The sequence below is a fragment of the Piliocolobus tephrosceles genome, chromosome 1 (assembly GCF_002776525.5).
Source record: "Piliocolobus tephrosceles isolate RC106 chromosome 1, ASM277652v3, whole genome shotgun sequence".
In the NCBI taxonomy this organism is placed as follows: Eukaryota; Metazoa; Chordata; class Mammalia; order Primates; family Cercopithecidae; genus Piliocolobus; species Piliocolobus tephrosceles.
The window spans coordinates 98,089,974-98,109,321 of record NC_045434.1 but is presented as its reverse complement, the minus strand read 5'-3'; the positions used below and the strand labels follow the sequence as shown (position 1 = coordinate 98,109,321).

General features: G+C 39.4%; 1 protein-coding gene across 11 annotated transcripts in view; it reads left to right on the top strand.

The window, feature by feature from the left end:
* Positions 1-15,933: 15,933 nt before the first annotated feature.
* Positions 15,934-19,348, top strand: part of SLAMF6 (SLAM family member 6) — a 40,017-nt gene continuing 36,602 nt past the window's right edge. For 3 of the 11 annotated variants that reach the window (XR_002731977.1, XR_002731978.1, XM_023214249.2), the window contains exon 1: positions 15,955-16,083. Coding sequence is in view for 8 of the 11 variants with exons in the window: in XM_023214249.2 (XP_023070017.1) it covers positions 16,035-16,083 (49 nt within the window). In the remaining 3 variants the exon portion in view is untranslated. Of the gene's footprint in view, positions 16,084-18,852; positions 19,035-19,348 lie in introns of all 11 variants that reach the window. The other 8 variants (XM_023214250.1, XM_023214248.1, XM_023214247.1 and 5 more) reach the window with 5 other exon arrangements.

Below are 19,348 nucleotides of genomic sequence, written 5' to 3'. Positions count from 1 at the left end.
TGTTGCTTCTTGACTTTATTAATAATTGCCATTCTGACTGGCAGGAGATGGTATCTCATTGTGGTTTTGATTTGCATTTTTCTAAGGATCAGTGATGTTGAGCTTTTTTTCACATGTTTGTTGGCTGCATGAATGTCTTCTTTTGAGAAGTGTCTGTTCATGGTTTTTGCCCAGTTTTTCATGGGGTTGTGGGTTTTTTTTGTTGTTGTTGTTTGTTTTTTCCTTAAACATTTAAGTTCCTTGTGGGCTCTGGATATTAGACCTTTGTCAGATGGATAGATTAGAAAAATTTTCTCCCATTCTGTAGGTTGTCTGTTACTCTGATGATAGTTTCTTTTGCTGGGCAGAAGCTCTTTAGTTCAATCAGATCCCATTTGTCAATTTTTGCTTTTGTTGCAATTGCTTTTGACATTTTCATCATGAAATCTTTGCCCATGCCTATGTACTGAATGGTATTGCCCAGATTTTCTTCTAGGGTTTGTATACTTTGGGGCTTTACATTTAAGTCTTTAGCTCACCTTGAATTAATTTTTGTTTAAGGTACAAGGAAGTGGTCCAGTTTCAATTTTCTGCATGTGGCTAGCCAGTTATCCCCAAACCATTTTTAAATACGGAATCCTTTTCCCATTGTTTTTGTCAGGTTTGTTGAAAATCAGATAATTGCAGGTGTGTGGTCTCATTTTTAAGTTCTTTATTCTGTTCCATTGGTCTATGTGTCTGTTTTTGTACCAGTACCATGCTGTTTTGGTTACCTTGGCCTTGTAGTATAGTTTGGAATTTGGTAGTGTGATGCCTCCACTTTTGTTCTTTTTGCTTAGAACTGTCTTGGCTATTCAGGATCTTTTTTCATTCCATATGAATTTTAAAGTAGTTTCTTCTAATTCTATGAAGAATGTCAATAGTAGTCTAATGAGAATAGCATTGAATCTATAAATTACTTTGGGCAGTATGGCCATTTTCACGATATTGATTCTTCCTATCCATGAGCATGGAATGTGTTTCCACTTATTTGTGTCCTCTCTGATTTCTTTGAGCAGTGGTTTGTAGTTCCCATTGAAGAGGTCCTTCACTTTCCTTGTTAGCTGTATTCCTAGGCATATTAATCTTTTTGTAGCAGTTGTAAATGGGAGTTCATTCATGATCTCTGCTTGCCTGTTGTTGGTGTATAGGAATGCTAGTGATTTTTGTCCATTGATTTTTGTATCCTTGAGGATTGCTAAAGTTGTTTATCAGCTTAAGAAGCTATTGGCCTGAGATGATGGGGTTTTCTAGATATAGGATCATGTCATCTGCAAACGGAGACAGTTTGACTTCCTCTCTCCCTATTTGAATATCCTTTATTTCTTTTTCTTGCCTGATTGCTCTTGCCAGAACTTTCAATACTATGTTGAATAGGAGTGATGAAAGAGGGCATTCTTGTCTTGTGCCGGTTTTCACAGGGAATGCTTCCTGCTTTTGCCCTTTCAGTATGATACTGGTGTGGGTTTGTCATACATGGCTCTTATTATTTTGAGGTATGTTCCTTCAATATCTAAGTTACGGAGAGTGTTTAACATGACGGGATGTTGAATTTTATTGAAGGCTCTTTCTGCCTCTATTGAGATAATCTGTGGGTTTTGTCTTCAGTACTATTTATGTGATAAATCACACTTACTGATCTGGGTATGTTGAACTAACCTTGCATCCTGGAGATGAAGTCAACTTGATCATGGTGGATAAGCTTTATGATGTGCTGCTGGTTTTGGTTTGCCAGCATTTTACTGAGGATTTTTGCATCAGTGTTCATTAAGGATATTGGCCTGAGGTTTCCTTTTTTGGTCTTATCTCTACTAGGTTTGGTATCAGGATGAGTTAGGGAGGAGTCCCTTCTTTTCAGTTTTTTGGAGTAATTTTAGTAGAAATGATGCCAGCTCTTCTTTGTACCTCTGGTAGAACTCAGCTATGAATCTGTCTGGTCCTGGGTTTTTGTTTTGTTTTGTTTTGTTTTTGTTTGGTAGGCTATTTATTACTGCCTCAATTTCAGAACTTGTTATTGATGTGCCCAAAAATTCAACTTCTTCCTGGCTCAGTCTTGGGAGGGTGTATGTGTCCAGGAATTTATCCATTTCTTCTATATTTTCTAGTTTATGTGCATAGAGATATTTATAGTATTCTCTGATGCTTATTTGTATGCTTTGGGGTCAGTGGTGATAACCCCTTTATCATTTTGTATTGCGTTTATTTTATTCTTCTCTCTTTTCTTCTTTATTAGTCTAGCTAGCAGTCTATTTTTCATTTTTTTCAAAAAGCCAACTTCCTGATTTTTTGATTTTTTGAAGGGTTTTTTGTTTCTCTCTCTCCCTCAGTTCAGCCCTGATCTTTGTTGTTTCTCATCATCTGCTAACTTTGGGGTTTGTTTGCTCTTGGTTCTATAGTTCTTTTAGTTGTGATGTTAGGTTGTTAACTTGAGATCTTTCTAGCTTTTTGATGTGGGCATTTAGAGATGTAAGTTTCCCTCTTAACACTCCTTAGCCTGCCTTGCAGAGATTCTGGTACACTGTCTCTTTGTTCTCATTAGTTTCAAAGAACTTGAGTTCTGCCTTAATTTCATTGTTTACCCAAGAGTCATTCAGGAGCAGATTGTTCAATTTCCATGTAGTTGTGTGGCTATGAGTGAATTTCTTAATTTTGAGCTCTAATTTGATTGTGCTATGATCTGAGAGACTGTTTCCCTGAATGATTTCAGGTCTTTTGCATTTGCTGAGGAGTGTTTTACTTCCTATTATGTGATCAATTTTAGAGTAAGTACATGTGGTGGTGAGAAAAATATATATTCCATGGAATTTGGCTAGAGAGTTCTGTAGAGGTTTCCAGGTCCACTTGATCCAGAGCTAAGTTTAGGTTCTGAATATCTTTGTCAATTTTCTGTCTCAATGGTCTAATATGGTCAGTAGGGTGTTTAACTCTCCCACTATTATTGTATGGGAGTCCAAGTCTTTTTGTAGATCTCGAAGAACTTGCTTTATGGATTTGAGTGCTCCTGTATTGTGTGCATATATATTTAGGATAGTTAGCTCTTCTTGTTTAATTAAACCCTTTACCATTATGTAACGTCCATCTTTGTCTTTTTTTATCTTTGTTGCTTGAAAGTCTATTTTGTCAGAAACTAGGATTGTAACCCCTGCTTTTTCTGTTTTCCATTTGCCTGGTAAATTTTTCCCTATCCCTTTATTTTGAGCCTGTGTGTGTCTTTGCATGTGAGATGGGTCTCTTGAAGACAGCATACAGATGGGTCTCAGCATACCAGCTTGCCATTCTGTGATTTTTAACTGAGGGCATTTAGCCCATTTACACTTAAGTATTGTTATGTGTGAATTTGATCCTGTCATCATGATGCTAGCTGGTTATTTTTCAGACTTGTTTACATAGTTGCTTCATAGTGTCACTGGTCTGCATACTTCACTGTGTTTTTGTAGTGGCTGGTACCTATTTCCCCCTTCCTTATTTAGTGCCTCCTTCAGGAGCTCTTGCAAAGCAGGCCTGGTGGTAGCAAATTCCTTCAGCATTTGCTTGTCTGAAAGGGATTTTATTTCTTCTTCACTTAAGAAGCTTAGTTTGGCCAGATATGAAATTCTGGGTTGGAAATGCTTTTCTTAAATAATATTGACTATTGGCCTCCAATCTCTTCTGGCTTGTAGAGTTTCCACTGAGAGGTCTGCTTTTAGTATGATGTGCTTCCCTTTGTAGGTGACTGGACTTTCTCTCTCCTTAACATTTTTTCTTTCATTTCAACCTTGGAGAATCTGATGATTATGTGTCCTGGGGTTGATTTTCTCATGGAGTATCTCACTTGTGTTCTCTGCATTTCCTGAATCTGAACGTTGGCTTGTCTTGCCAGGTTGGGGAAGTTCTCCTGGAAGATATCTTGAGTATATTTTCCAACTTGGTTCCATTCTCCCTATCTCTTTCAGGTACCCCAATTGGTCATAGGCTTGGTCTCTTTACATAACTCCATATGTCTTGGAGGTTTTGTTCTTTCCTTTTCATTCTTTTTTCTTTTTTCTTGTCTGTCTGTCTTATTTCAGAAAGATAGTCTTCAAGTTCTATGATTCTTTCCTCCACTTGGTCTATTCTGCTATTGATACTTGTAATCAATATTTCGTGCTGTGGTTTTCAGCTCCATCAGGTCAGTTACGTTCCTTTCTAAACTGGCTATTCTGACTATCGGCTCCTGTATTGTCTTATAATTCTTATCTTCTTAGGATTGAGTTAGAACATGCTCCTTTAGCTCAGAAAAGTTTGTTATTACCCACCTTCTGAAACCTACTTCTGTCAATTCAGCCATCTCAGCCTCAGCTCAGCTCTGTGCTTTTGCTGGAGAGGTATTGTGGTCATTTGGAGAAGAAAAGGCATCCTGGCTTTTTGAGTTTTCAGCATTTTTGCATTAATTCTTTATTTTCTTTGTGGGCTTATCTACCTTTGATCTTTGAGGTCACTGACCTTCGAATGGGGTTTTGCTGAGGTCTTTTTTTGTTGATGCTGTTGTTTTCTGTTTGTTGGTTTTTCTTTCAACAATCAGGCCACTCTTCTGTGGGGCTGTTGCAGTTTGCTGAGGGTCCACTCCAGACCCTAATCGCCTCAGTTTTTCCTGTACCTGGAGGTATCACCAGTGAAGTCTGCAAAATAGCAAAGATGGCAGCCTGCTCTTTTTTCTGGAAGCTCCATCCCAGGGGTGTACTGACCTGTTGCCAGCCTGAATACACCTGTAGGAGGTGGCTAGGGACCCCTGTTGGGAGGCCTCAACCAGTCAGGAGGAACAGGATCAGGGACCCACATAAATAATCAGTCTGGCTGCTTTTTGGTAGAGCAGGTGTGCTCCATTGGAGGGTCCCTTCCTTGTCCAGACTCTATGAACTCTCTAAATCCAGCAGACTGGAACAGCTGAGTTGACTGAATGTCAGAGATGGTGGCTGCCCCTCCCCACAGGAGCTCTGTCCCAGGGAGAATTCAAAACTCCATCTGTATAACCCTGGCTAGAGTAGCTGAAGCCCCTGCAGGGAGGTCCCACCCAGTGAGAGTAAATGAGCAGTCTGATCTGGCAAAGCAACTGTGCTCCGTTGTGGGGGACCCTACCTCCTCCGGATCATTTGAACTCTCCAAAGCTGGTAGGCTGGAATGGTTGAAGCTACTGAACCGCAGGGATGGCAGACGCACCGTCCCCAATAATTTTCATATTGGGGAAATGAAATTTTTGTTATATTGGGTTAAATATAATGCATAATTTAAATTAATATTACATGCTTATTTTCACTTTTGAAATGTGATTATTAGAAAATTTAAAATTACGTAAGTGACTCACATTAACATTTCTTTTGGGCAATACTAGTTTCTAGCCTAGAGAACACCTTGGCCATTTCTCAAAGATTTCTCTGTTTATCTGCTTCATTGCAGAAAAACACAGAAATGTGGCTAATCCATGTTGTGACAGATGCAATTCAGGTATATAGGTCACCCACTAAAATGCAAGTTCCATAAAGGCAGGGACTTTGTATATTGTTTATCACTGTATTCCCAGCACCTACATCATCAGATACATAGTGGCTGCTCCAGAAGTATTTGTTGAAAAAGAATGAATGAATAGTATTATTCCTAAGTTTCACAGTGCTTAGCAATTGTGAATGTTTGATTAATGTAAGATGATTGAATCAGATTCTATCCAGATGGACAGCATAGTGGAAAGAACATTAATGTTGGGATTAGGCATACTTTGTCAGCTGTATGATCTTGGGCAAGTTGTTTAACCTCTCTGGCCCAAAGTTTCCTCACTTATAGGATGTAGATTGTAATTGATGGTATTAAATGAGATAATGGTAGTTGAGCTCCTAGTGTAGTGCATGCCTTAAAGTAAATGCTCAATAACTAGTAATCATTAATTTTTTAATCCTTATCCCTTTTAAAAAATCGCATTATGAAGGACTTCCTAGATGAAGAAGGCTCTGAATTAAGCTTGAATAATGTAGTCAAAGAGCCATACCCAAATGTCAACGCTTTAGAAAATATTTAACTCATTCAAGAATTTTGGTTGAGAAAATAAAGATGGCATTCAATTTTAAGATATTTATTTTTAATCCCTTTATATGTTTAATTTTGCCTACCCAATCTTCAGAAAGTCTTCTACCACCTACAGTTAGGACAGAGTGCAGTAATATTTTAGAGAAAGATGTACTGTATATACAATAAAATCTATACCTTACGGGTAGTTAGTTGGGAAAATAAAGAGAAGAAAACTAACATTTATTGAACACCGTATATGTGTTTGGCATTTTACTATCTATTTTTAAAATATATACATTATACATATTCAAGCACTATAACATGCACAAAAAGAGCAAAAGACAATACAATGAGATGTAACTCTCTCTTCTCAGAGGCAGTGGCTGTAGCCAGCTTATTCTCTGTCTTCCATAGATAATTAATGTGCATACCAGCATAGACAGACAGATAGATGATAGATAAGTAAATAGGTAATTAGAATAATCTTTATCTTCAAAAGCTCATTTAATCCCCACAACAATCCTATTTAGGGAAAAAAATTTGTTCTCATGTTATAAATAAGGGAGCTGAAGCTCCATGAAGCTGTATACATTCTCCATTATCCATAGCTAGAGAGCAGTGGAGACTGGATTCTGAACCAGGTCTCCAGTGGCTTCCACACTCTTGGCTTGGGAGGATGAAGATCTGTCAGCCATGACTCTGACTTTCTCTTCCCAGCATCTTTGTGCAGGTAACACCACTGTTCCTGCTGAGAAAAGTGAGATGGGATCCTCTTCTTCACCACTATCCCCTATCTCAACACCCACCCCCAAAAATCTTTCTAAAAATTGGTAAATACCAAGCACTGCCTAGGCATTTTTGTCAATCAAATTTCTAAAGAAACACACATGCACACACACAAAATTTGATTCACTTTCCACTAATTGATATCATATCAATCACTATTATAGTTAATCCAGGTCTTTTCTCCAAACTTGTTTTGGGTTTGCTCCAAGTCATCACTAATTCTAATATGGAATAGATCCCTCTAAAAGATTGTTAGGACCAGAATGTCTGGCTAGCTTGGAATCAAACATTTTTACAGCTTCTTACTGCTCATGTTGTGTTCCTTCACAAACACAAGATAATGGTTCTTATATCTTGTGTCTACACTTCTGAATTTATTGCCTTTCTAGACCCACCCTAATTAGAAAGTTTTGCACTAGTTCCTTCTGACTCCTCTATTCCCTTCCTCACATAGCTACAGTGGAAGAAACAAACCCCACCACAGCAACTTTGCTGAGAGGGCGCTGAACTTATGAACTCCAAATGTGGTCATTTTCTTATTCCTGGTAAAAGAAAAAACCTTACCCTTCTCCATGCCAGCTCCATTCCTAGCTACCACTTAAACTGAAATATTATTGTTCCTTAGTAACCCTTTGCTACCCTTCAACTTTTATAGTTTACTTTTTGATTGCTTAAGTAACAACATTTTTAATGAACTTTTAAAGCAATTATAGCTTTCCACCACAGATAAAGTTAAAACAAAAAAAGAAAAAAGAAAATATACATACACCAGAAAACAGAACAAAAAAAAAAAGTAAAGATTATTTCGGCCAGGTGAAGTGGCTCATACCTGTCATCCCAGTACTTTGGGGGGCCAAGGAGGGTGAATCACGAGGTCAGGAGATTGAGACCATCCTAGCTAACATGGTGAAACCCTGCCTCTACTAAAAATACAAAAACATAATTAGCCAGGTGTGGTGGCAGATGCCTGAAGTCCCAGCTACTTAGGATGCTGAGGCAAGAGAATGGCATGAACTCAGGAGGCGGAGATTGCAGTGAGCCGAGATCATGCCACTGCACTCCAGCTTGGGCGACAGAGCGAGACTCCATCTCAAAAAATAAAAAAATTAAAAAATAGAAAAATTATTTCACGCAGTTGTGTGCTGAGAAATGTTCAATTAGCTTTTAATTGGGTGTGTATATTCATATATTTAATTTATGTTTAGTACAAATTTTATTGACTTGAAGGATGTGTAGACACAGATTTATTAATGATAATAAAATATACAATAGTCTTTATTGTAAATTCCATGTAGAATTTATTTTGCTGAGAGGGCACTACAGGATAAATTCCAATTATTCTCACAGATTGCTTTCATTGATTTTTGCTAAGCATTTATATCCCTAACCAGCCTATAGTTGTAATTGATGTGTGAGTATAGTTCCAACATGAACATTGGTTGATATTTTCATTTCAGTTAAATAAGAAAAAAGTGATTCAACAAAGACATACATATTGGAGCTTCATTTGTTTATCAATGACATGAGTCACTTCTTTGCTGAATTGGATAATGGTTTCCAAACACCAGAATACTTCCTATTTTTTGTGCTATTCACAGTATAATGGCTACAGATATTATACACTTTTAAGTTTAATCTGCATTCTTCCATTGCTATCTTTTTTTTTTTTTTTTTTTTTTTGAGATGGAGTCTCCCTATGTCGCCCAGGCTGGAGTGCAGTGGCGTGATCTTGGCTCACTACAAGCTCCACCTCCCGGGTTCATGCCATTCTCCTGCTTCAGCCTCCCGAGTAGCTGGGACTACAGGCGCCCGCCACTACGCCGGGCTATTTTTTGTATTTTTAGTAGAGATGGGGTTTCACCGTGTTAGCCAGGATGGTCTCGATCTCCTGACCTCCTGATCCACCTGCCTCAGCCTCCCAAAGTGCTGGGATTACAGGCGTGAGCCACCGCGTCCGGCCTTCCATTGCTATCTTAAGTCTAGAGCAACAATCATCAAAACAGTAAATCAAGCCCTAGCTTATAGCAATTGCAAATTTCTGTGGGGCAAATATTCCTACCACAGCTGATTTTAAGACATGCAGAGTTGAAGATGGCCCAATAGGAACAGCTACAGTCTCCAACTCCCGGTGCCAGCGACACAGAAGACCGGTGATTTCTGCATTTTCAACGGAGGTACTGGGGTCATCTCACTGGGGAGTGCCGGACAATCGGTGCTGGTCAGCTGCTGCAGCCCGACCAGCAAGAGCTGAAGCAAGGCGAGGCATTGCCTCACCTGGGAAGCACAATGGGGAAGGGGCGAATTGAGACACACAACACCTGGAAAATCGGGTAATTCCCACCCCAATACTGTGCTTTAAGGAAAGGGGCACACCAGGAGACTATACCCACACCTGTCTGGGAGGGTCCCATGGCCAGGGAGCCTCCCTCATTGCTAGCACAGCAGTCTGCGATCTAACCACAAGGCAGCAGTGAGGCTGAGGAAGGGGCGCCCGCCATTGCTGAGGCTTAAGTAGGTAAACAAAGCCCCTGGGAAGCTCCAACTGGGTGGAGCTCACAGCAGCTCAAGGAAACCTGCTGTCTCTGTAGACTCCGCCTCTGGGGACAGGGCACAGCTAAATAACAACAGGGGAAGCAGCAGAGACCTGTGCAGACCCGAACGACTGTCTGACAGCTTTGAAGAGGGCAGTGGATCTCCCAACAGGGAGGTTGAGATCTGAGAATGGAGAGACTGCCTGCTCAAGTGGGTCCCTGACCCCTGAGTAGCCTAACTGGGAGATATCCCCCACTAGGGGCAGTCTGACACCACACACCTCACAGGGTGGAGTACACCCCAGAGAGGAAGCTTCCAAAGTAAGAATCAGACAGGTACACTTGCTGTTCAGCAATATTGTATCTTCTGCAACCTCCGCTGCTGATACCCAGGCAAACAGGGTCTGGAGTGGACCTCAAGCAATCTCCAACAGACCTACAGCTGAAGGTCCTGACTATTAGAAGGAAAACTATCAAACAGGAAGAACACCTATACAAAAACCCCATCAGTACGTCACGATCATCAAAGACCAGAAGCAGATAAAACCACAAAGATGGGGAAGAAGCAGGGCAGAAAAGCTGGAAATTCAAAAAATAACAGCGCATCTCCCCCTGCAAAGGAGCGCAGCTCATCGCCAGCAATGGATCAAAGCTGGTCAGAGAATGACTCTGACGAGATGAGAGAAGAAGGCTTCAGTCCATCAAACTTCTCAGAGCTAAAGGAGGAATTACGTACCCAGCACAAAGAAACTAAAAATCTTGAAAAAAGAGTGGAAGAATTGATAGCTAGAATAATTAATGCAGAGAAGGTCATAAATGAAATGACAGAGATGAAAACCATGACACGAGAAATACGTGACAAATCCACAAGCTTCAGTAACTGACTTGATCAACTGGAAGAAAGAGTATCAGCGATTGAGGATCAAATGAATGAAATGAAGCGAGAAGAAAAACCAAAAGAAAAAAGAAGAAAAAGAAATGAACAAAGCCTGCAAGAAGTATGGGATTATGTAAAAAGACCAAATCTACGTCTGATTGGGGTGCCTGAAAGTGAGGGGGAAAATGGAACCAAGTTGGAAAACACTCTTCAGGATATCATCCAGGAGAACTTCCCCAACCTAGTAGGGCAGGCCAACATTCAAATTCAGGAAATACAGAGAACACCACAAAGATACTCCTCGAGAAGAGCAACTCTAAGACACATAATTGCCAGATTCACCAAAGTTGAAATGAAGGAAAAAATATTAAGGGCAGCCAGAGAGAAAGGTCAGGTTACCCACAAAGGGAAGCCCATCAGACTGACAGCAGATCTCTCGGCAGAAACTCTACAAGCCAGAAGAGAGTGGGGGCCAATATTCAATGTTCTTAAAGAAAAGAATTTTAAACCCAGAATTTCATATCCAGCCAAACTAAGTTTCATAAGTGAAGGAGAAATAAAATCCTTTACAGATAAGCAAATGCTTAGAGAATTTGTCACCACCAGGCCTGCCTTACAAGAGACCCTGAAGGAAGCCTTAAACATGGAAAGGAACAACCGGTACCAGCCATTGCAAAAGCATGCCAAAATGTAAAGACCATCGAGGCTAGGAAGAAACTGCATCAACTAATGAGCAAAATAACCAGTTAATATCATAATGGCAGGATGAAGTTCACACATAACAATATTAACCTTAAATGTTAATGGACTAAATGCTCCAATTAAAAGACACAGACTGGAAAACTGGATAAAGAGTCAAGACCCATCAGTCTGCTGTATTCAGGCGACCCATCTCACATGCAGAGACATACATAGACTCAAAATAAAGGGATGGAGGAAGATCTACCAAGCAAATGGAGAACAAAAAAAAAGCAGGGGTTGCAATCCTAGTCTCTGATAAAATAGACTTTAAACCATCAAAGATCAAAAGAGACAAAGAAGGCCATTACATAATGGTAAAGGGATCAATTCAGCAGGAAGAGCTAACTATCCTAAATATATATGCACCCAATACAGGAGCACCCAGATTCATAAAGCAAGTCCTTAGAGACTTACAAAGACACTTAGACTCCCATACAATAATAATGGGAGACTTCAACACTCCACTGTCAACATTAGACAGATCAACGAGACAGAAAGTTAACAAGGATATCCAGGAATTGAACTCATCTCTCACCAAGCGGACCTAATAGACATCTATAGAACTCTCCACCCCAAGTCAACAGAATATACATTCTTCTCAGCACCACATCGCACTTATTCCAAAATTGACCACATAATTGGAAGTAAAGCACTCCTCAGCAAATGTAAAAGAACAGAAATTATAACAGACTGTCTCTCAGACCACAGTGCAATCAAACTAGAACTCAGGACTAAGAAACTCAATCAAAACCGCTCAACTACATGGAAACTGAACAACCTGTTCCTGAATGACTACTGGGTACATAACGAAATGAAAGCAGAAATAAAGATGTTCTTTGAAACCAATGAGAACAAAGATACAACATACCAGAATCTCTGGGACACATTTAAAGCAGTGTGTAGAGGGAAATTTATAGCACTAAGTGCCCACAAGAGAAAGCAGGAAAGATCTAAAATTGACACTCTAACATCACAATTAAGCGAACTAGAGAGGCAAGAGCAAACACATTCAAAAGCTAGCAGAAGGCAAGAAATAACTAAGATCAGAGCAGAACTGAAGGAGATAGAGACACAAAAAACCCTCCAAAAAATCAATGAATCCAGGAGTTGGTTTTTTGAAAAGATCAACAAAATTGACAGACCGCTAGCAAGACTAATAAAGAAGAAAAGAGAGAGGAATCAAATAGACGCAATTAAAAATGATAAAGGGGATATCACCACCGACCCCACAGAAATACAAACTACCATCAGAGAATACTATCAACACCTCTATGCAAATCAACTAGAAAATCTAGAAGAAATGGATAATTTCCTGGACACTTACACTCTCCCAAGACTAAACCAGGAAGAAGTTGAATCCCTGAATAGACCAATAGCAGGCTCTGAAATTGAGGCAATAATTAATAGCCTACCCACCAAAAAAAGCCCAGGACCAGATGGATTCACAGCTGAATTCTACCAGAGGTACAAGGAGGAGCTGATACCATTCCTTCTGAAACTATTCCAATCAATAGAAAAAGAGGGAATCCTCCCTAACTCATTTTATGAGGCCAACATCATCCTGATACCAAAGGCTGGCAGAGACACAACAAAAAAAGAGAATTTTAGACCAATCTCCCTGATGAACATCGATGCAAAAATCCTCAATAAAATACTGGCAAACCGGATTCAGCAGCACATCAAAAAGCTTATCCACCATGATCAAGTGGGCTTCATCCCTGGGATGCAAGGCTGGTTCAACATTCACAAATCAATCAACGTAATCCAGCATATCAACAGAACCAAAGACAAGAACCACATGATTATCTCAATAGATGCAGAAAAGGCTTTTGACAAAATTCAACAGCCCTTCATGCTAAAAACGCTCAACAAATTCGGTATTGATGGAACGTACCTCAAAATAATAAGAGCTATTTATGACAAACCCACAGCTAATATCATACTGAATGGGCAAAAACTGGAAAAATTCCCTTTGAAAACTGGCACAAGACAGGGATGCCCTCTCTCACCACTCCTATTCAACATAGTGTTGGAAGTTCTGGCTAGGGCAATCAGGCAAGAGAAAGAAATCAAGGATATTCAGTTAGGAAAAGAAGAAGTCAAATTGTCCCTGTTTGCAGATGACATGATTGTATATTTAGAAAACCCCATCGTCTCAGCCCAAAATCTCCTTAAGCTGATAAGCACCTTCAGCAAAGTCTCAGGATACAAAATTAATGTGCAAAAATCACAAGCATTCTTATACACCAGTAACAGACAAGCAGAGAGCCAAATCAGGAATGAACTTCCATTCACAATTGCTTCAAAGAGAATAAAATACCTAGGAATCCAACTTACAAGGGATGTAAAGGACCTCTTCAAGGAGAACTACAAACCACTGCTCAGTGAAATAAAAGAGGACACAAACAAATGGAAGAACATACCATGCTCATGGATAGGAAGAATCAATATAGTGAAAATGGCCATACTGCCCAAGGTTATTTATAGATTCAATGCCATCCCCATCAAGCTACCAATGAGTTTCTTCACCAAATTGGAAAAAACTGCTTTAAAGTTCATATGGAACCAAAAAAGAGCCCGCATTGCCAAGACAATCCTAAATCAAAAGGACAAAGCCGGAGGTGTCACGCTACCTGACTTCAAACTATACTACAAGGCTACAGTAACCAAAACAGCATGGTACTGGTACCAAAAGAGAGATATAGACCAATGGAACAGAACGGAGTCCTCAGAAATAATGCCACACATCTACAACCATCTGATCTTTGACAAACCTGAGAGAAACAAGAAATGGGGAAAGGATTCCCTATTTAATAAATGGTGCTGGGAAAATTGGCTAGCCATAAGTAGAAAGCTGAAACTGGATCCTTTCCTTACTCCTTATACGAAGATTAATTCAAGATGGATTAGAGACTTAAATGTTAGACCTAATACCATAAAAACCCTAGAAGAAAATCTAGGTAGTACCATTCAGGACATAGGCATGGGCAAGGACTTCATGTCTAAAACACCAAAAGCAACGGCAGCAAAAGCCAAAATTGACAAATGGGATCTAATTAAACTAAAGAGCTTCTGCACAGCAAAAGAAACTACCATCAGAGTGAACAGGAAACCTACAGAATGGGAGAAAATTTTTGCAATCTACTCATCTGACAAAGGGCTAATTTCCAGAATCTACAAAGAACTCAAACAAATATACAAGAAAAAAACAAACAACCCCATCAAAAAGTGGGCAAAGGATATGAACAGACATTTCTCAAAAGAAGACATTCATACAGCCAACAGACACATGAAAAAATGCTCATCATCACTCGCCATCAGAGAAATGCAAATCAAAACCACAATGAGATACCATCTCACACCAGTTAGAATGGCAATCATTAAAAACTCAGGAAACAACAGGTGTTGGAGAGGATGTGGAGAAATAGGAACACTTTTTCACTGTTGGTGGGATTGTAAACTAGTTCAACCATTATGGAAAACAGTATGGCAATTCCTCAAAGATCTAGAACTAGATGTACCATATGACCCAGCCATCCCACTACTGGGTATATACCCAAAGGATTATAAATTATTCTACTACAAAGACACATGCACACATATGTTTATTGCGGCACTATTCACAATAGCAAAGACTTGGAATCAACCCAAATGTCCATCAGGGACAGATTGGATTAAGAAAATGTGGCACATATACACCATGGAATACTATGCAGCCATAAAAAAGGATGAGTTTGCGTCCTTTGTAGGGACATGGATGCAGCTGGAAACCATCATTCTTAGCAAACTATCACAAGAAGAGAAAACCAAACACCACATGTTCTCACTCATAGGTGGGAACTGAACAATGAGCTCACTTGGACTCGGGAAGGGGAACATCACACAATGGGGCCTATCATGGGGAGGGGAGAGGGGGGAGGGATTGCATTGGGGAGTTATACGTGATATAAATGATGAATTGATGGGTGCTGACGAGTTGATGGGTGCAGCACAGCAACATGGCACATGTATACATATGTCACAAACCTGCACGTTATGCACATGTACCCTAGAACTTAAAGTATAATAAACAAAATAAATAAATAAATAAAATTAAAAAAAAAAAGAAAATGTGGCACATATACACCATGGAATACTATGCAGCCATAAAAAAGGATGAGTTCATGTCCTTTGTAGGGACATGGATGAAGCTGGAAACCATCATTCTCAGCAAACTAACACAAGAAGAGAAAACCAAACACCACATGTTCTCACTGATAAGTGGGAGTTGAACAATGAGAACACATGGACACAGGTAGGGGAACATCACACACTGGAGTATGTCAGGGGGTGGGGGGCAAGAGGAAAGATAGCATCAGAAGAAATATCTAATGTATATGATGGGTTAATGGGTACGGCAAGCCATCACAGCACGTGTATACCTATGTAATAAACCTGCACGTTCTGCACATGTATCTCAGAACTTAAAGTATAGTAATAAAAAATAAATAAATAAGTAAAAGCATCCCCAAACAGCAAAAAAAGAAAAAGAAAGAAAGAAAGAAAAAACAAAAAACAGAAGAAGAAGAAAAGAAAAATTAGATTTTTAAAAATTTAGTTTTCTTCTGGCTTTTTGTTAGCTTTATATTTAAGTATTTTTCCTGATATAATTAGAGTGGAATTGTTTTTCTAATTTTATTTTCAGATTACTCAGCGAGTATACACAATTGCAGTTGAATTTTATATGTTGGTTTTGTATCTTTTCACCTTGCTGAACTGACTTATTTGTTCTAGATTTTAGGAAATTCCCTACAGACTTTTACATATAAGTTTATGAAAGATGCAATAAAGGACTTTATCTTCTTTTCCCCAAAAAAAAAAAAAAAAGATTTGTGCAGTTAGTTCAGAAAAAAGTAAACAAAAGATTAACACAGTTAGAAATTAAGATTTTCAGTTAGGAGAAAAAGTTCTCACCACGCCTCTGAGAGGAAGGGGAAGTCTCAGTAAAAAGTATTTTCAGTTTATGACAGAAAAGCAAAACGTTGACTGCCTCAAGGTCTCAAGCACCAGTCTTCACCACGGAAAGCATGTTGTGGCTGTTCCAATCGCTCCTGTTTGTCTTCTGCTTTGGCCCAGGTAAATGTCAATACAGACTGGTGTAGTCACTGAGTGACTTCCTGGTTTTGTGGCGCTTGCTCAACCTAAATTGTCTGTATACAATTGTCTGTCTGGTTCTCTGCCAAGGGATTGGGGTGGGAAAGGGGACACTCACAGTGTTACCTGATATACTACTACCTCCTCTCAACTTTGGATGCGATAAGCCTGAGATGGTTGTCAGTGAACAATTTCAACTGTGTCTGCATCTAAGAAAGTTATTTGCTAGGGCAGAGGAAATAAGTTTTTGCAAGATAAGACTGTTTGTGGTTTATGACCAGCATCTTGTGTTATAAAGAGTACCAAGATCAAGAAAATGAGCCCTCATACCGATTTAGCTACTATCATACTGTGAACCTCAGGGAGGTTACTTATCCTTCCTGAACCTCACTATCCTCATCTAAAATATTAAAAATCTATTTTTCAGCTGAGCCAAATTTTCTGGGCCCAACCGAACACACTAAAAATAATCCTCTCACTTTTTGCTCGTTGCGAAAAAAAAAAAAAAGGTTTCCATCTCTCCCCTCCTTTAGTGCAAATAAGGACTAGCTAGTCCAGCAATGCATGGCATTGAGAAAAGCACAGCAATATGGCATTGCTTTTCTCACAGCAATATGGCAGTGAGAAAAGAATGAACTGATCCAACTGGCTTCTTGTTCCCTCCTGTCCATTATATGGAGAAGATGAAGATTCGTATCATATTTGGGGAACTACAAATGATCCAAGGGAGACAAAGTGTACCATGCAGGCAGAGATAGGCCAGAAGACAACGGAAACCTAGCCCAGAACTAGCCCAGGGTAGCGGATGAAAGTAGGAAGCATTCACTGAGTGCTTATTGTATTTCAAGTATTGTGCCAGGTGCTGTACATACGTTATGAGTCTCATGAGAATTCTATGACTTTATACTATTATTATCTCCATTTTAAAATAAAGAACTGAGGTGAAGTTCACTTAAATAATTTGCCCAAATTTCATTAGCCAGCATGCGGCAAGCTCTTGTAATAGTTCTGAGGAACAATGACAGTTGAATGAGTGTGGCGGCAGCATAAAAGAAAGAAGGGACCGAAGCAAGAGATCCCATCAATATGGAGTTAAGTAGATTAATTGGCAATTGGAGTGAGGGGAAAGGAATAAATATTCATGAAGCGCCTACTGAATGCTTGGCACTGTTCTAATTCGAGTGAATACATCATGAGTGAAGCAAGCAAAAATTCCTGCTCTCATAGAGTTAACATTTTAGCAGGAGACAAACCGTAAAAAAAAGATAAACAAGTAAAACAGTGTATTCGGTAGTGATAAGGCATAAATAAATCAAGTAGGAAAGGAAGAGATGAAATATGGTAAAGAGGGCAGTGAAATTTCAAACAGGATAGGCAGAGAAAGTGACAAAATTGGAAGGTGGACAGCAGCCACAGGAGGAAGGTGAGTTCAATTTTGGACCTACTGATTTTAGGATGTCAGTGTTCTATCCATGAGGAAGTTATGTGAAAGTTCCTGGGAACTTAGGACTAGGGGTAGGGGTGAGGCTAGAGACTTAAAAAATCAATGGCATAGAGATATGTTACATTGAGGAGAAAACTGGAATGAGTACAGAACTTTGGGAAATACATATAAAATGCAGAAAGAGAGAGAATTATTTCTTTCATTCAAGAGCCACTTCCTGACCTGGGAGCAGAATCTTGAGTTTTTGCTTCATTTTTACCTCCCTGCAAAATTAATTCCACCTCTAGAATAAAATATTCTGAATGTCCTCATGTTAAAACTCCTCTTCTTCTCCCTATTTCCATGAATACTTCTTATAATGACTCTATGAAATATACAGTGCTCCAATCTCCATTTCACAGATGGGGAAAGAAGGCACAGAACACTTAAGTAACTTGCTCACTGCCCCACACTTTTAGGGGAAATGGGTATAGAAAGAGAAACACATTTGAATGAGTTTTCAGGAGGCAGATGCAGGTGTTCTGAGACCCAGGAGGAGAGAAGTGGCTGCTAGAATTGGAAATCAGGAAGCCTGGCTCTGGAGTCTGTGTTTATAACCACTTCACTGCACTACTTAGCTTACACACAGTCATATATTCATACAAATGCGTGCATAATTAGAAAATGTGAGGCTAGCAAAAAATAAATAAATAAATAAATAAGCAGGGGACCTTGATAGAGAAAAACACAGGGACCTGCTTTGGACGGAGTGATGAAAAAAGGACTGTCTGGAAAAGTAACATCTCATCTGATATTTAAAGGGTGTGAAAAGTTAAACAGGAAAAGTCAAATGAAGAAGCTTTTAAGGCAGAGAGAATCAAGTGTACAAAAGCTCTGATGCAGGAAAGAGCCTGGAGTGATTTAGGAAGGGAAAGAAGACCACTGTTGCAAAAGTGTGGGGCAAATGAAATCAATCTTGGAAACAACCATGAAAAACAATGACTCACACCAGCCTACATTTTTTCAAGTGGGTTGGGCATTATCCTGACTCCTTTTAGAAAATTTAGCTGAAAAGACAAACCATATTGAGAAATAATCCCATTTCCTTTAACTCAAGCCCTGGGTGGCAAAACTAACAGAACAAAACAATAATTATAACTAAAATCAAGCATCATGACATCCTAGAGAAAATAAATCTCATTTGTTTCTTCATTTCAATTTTTATAGATGGAAAATTGTCAAACTTAAATGTGCATATAAATTACTTGGGAGAATCTTACTAAAATGCTGATTCTGGAATAGGGAATAAGATTCTGCATTTCTGACAGGTTCCCAGGTGACACCAATGCTGCCTAACCATGGACCACACTGAGCAACAAGGTTCTAAATTCCACTGGACTTCAGTCACACTGGGATTGTAGGGAGGAAGAAATAGGAACTAACTTTGAGTGTGTTTGCAGGAATCAGACATAGGTATTCTGATGTCCAGGAGAGAGCAGTGGTTGGAAATGTAAGTAAAACAAACACATGAGGGCTGATTCTGAGGTTGAGTCAAAATGTGCAATGCTCTTCTGTGAAGAGATTGTGACCTGATGGCCCCCTGAGCAGTGTTATCTACTTTTTACCAACCGTCCACATCTTCAAATGTTTGTTGTGCTCAACAGGTAGAGAGCTGTTTTATATTTTTTCATTATCCTCAAAGACACGTGTTTTTCCACCTCTCCGAATCTACAATCTCCAATGTGGCCTCCAGGCATTCAGGCTTCTGTTTTTGGTCCCTTAAACCCAGATTCAGCTTTGGTTGTTTCTCTGTTCACACTCAGA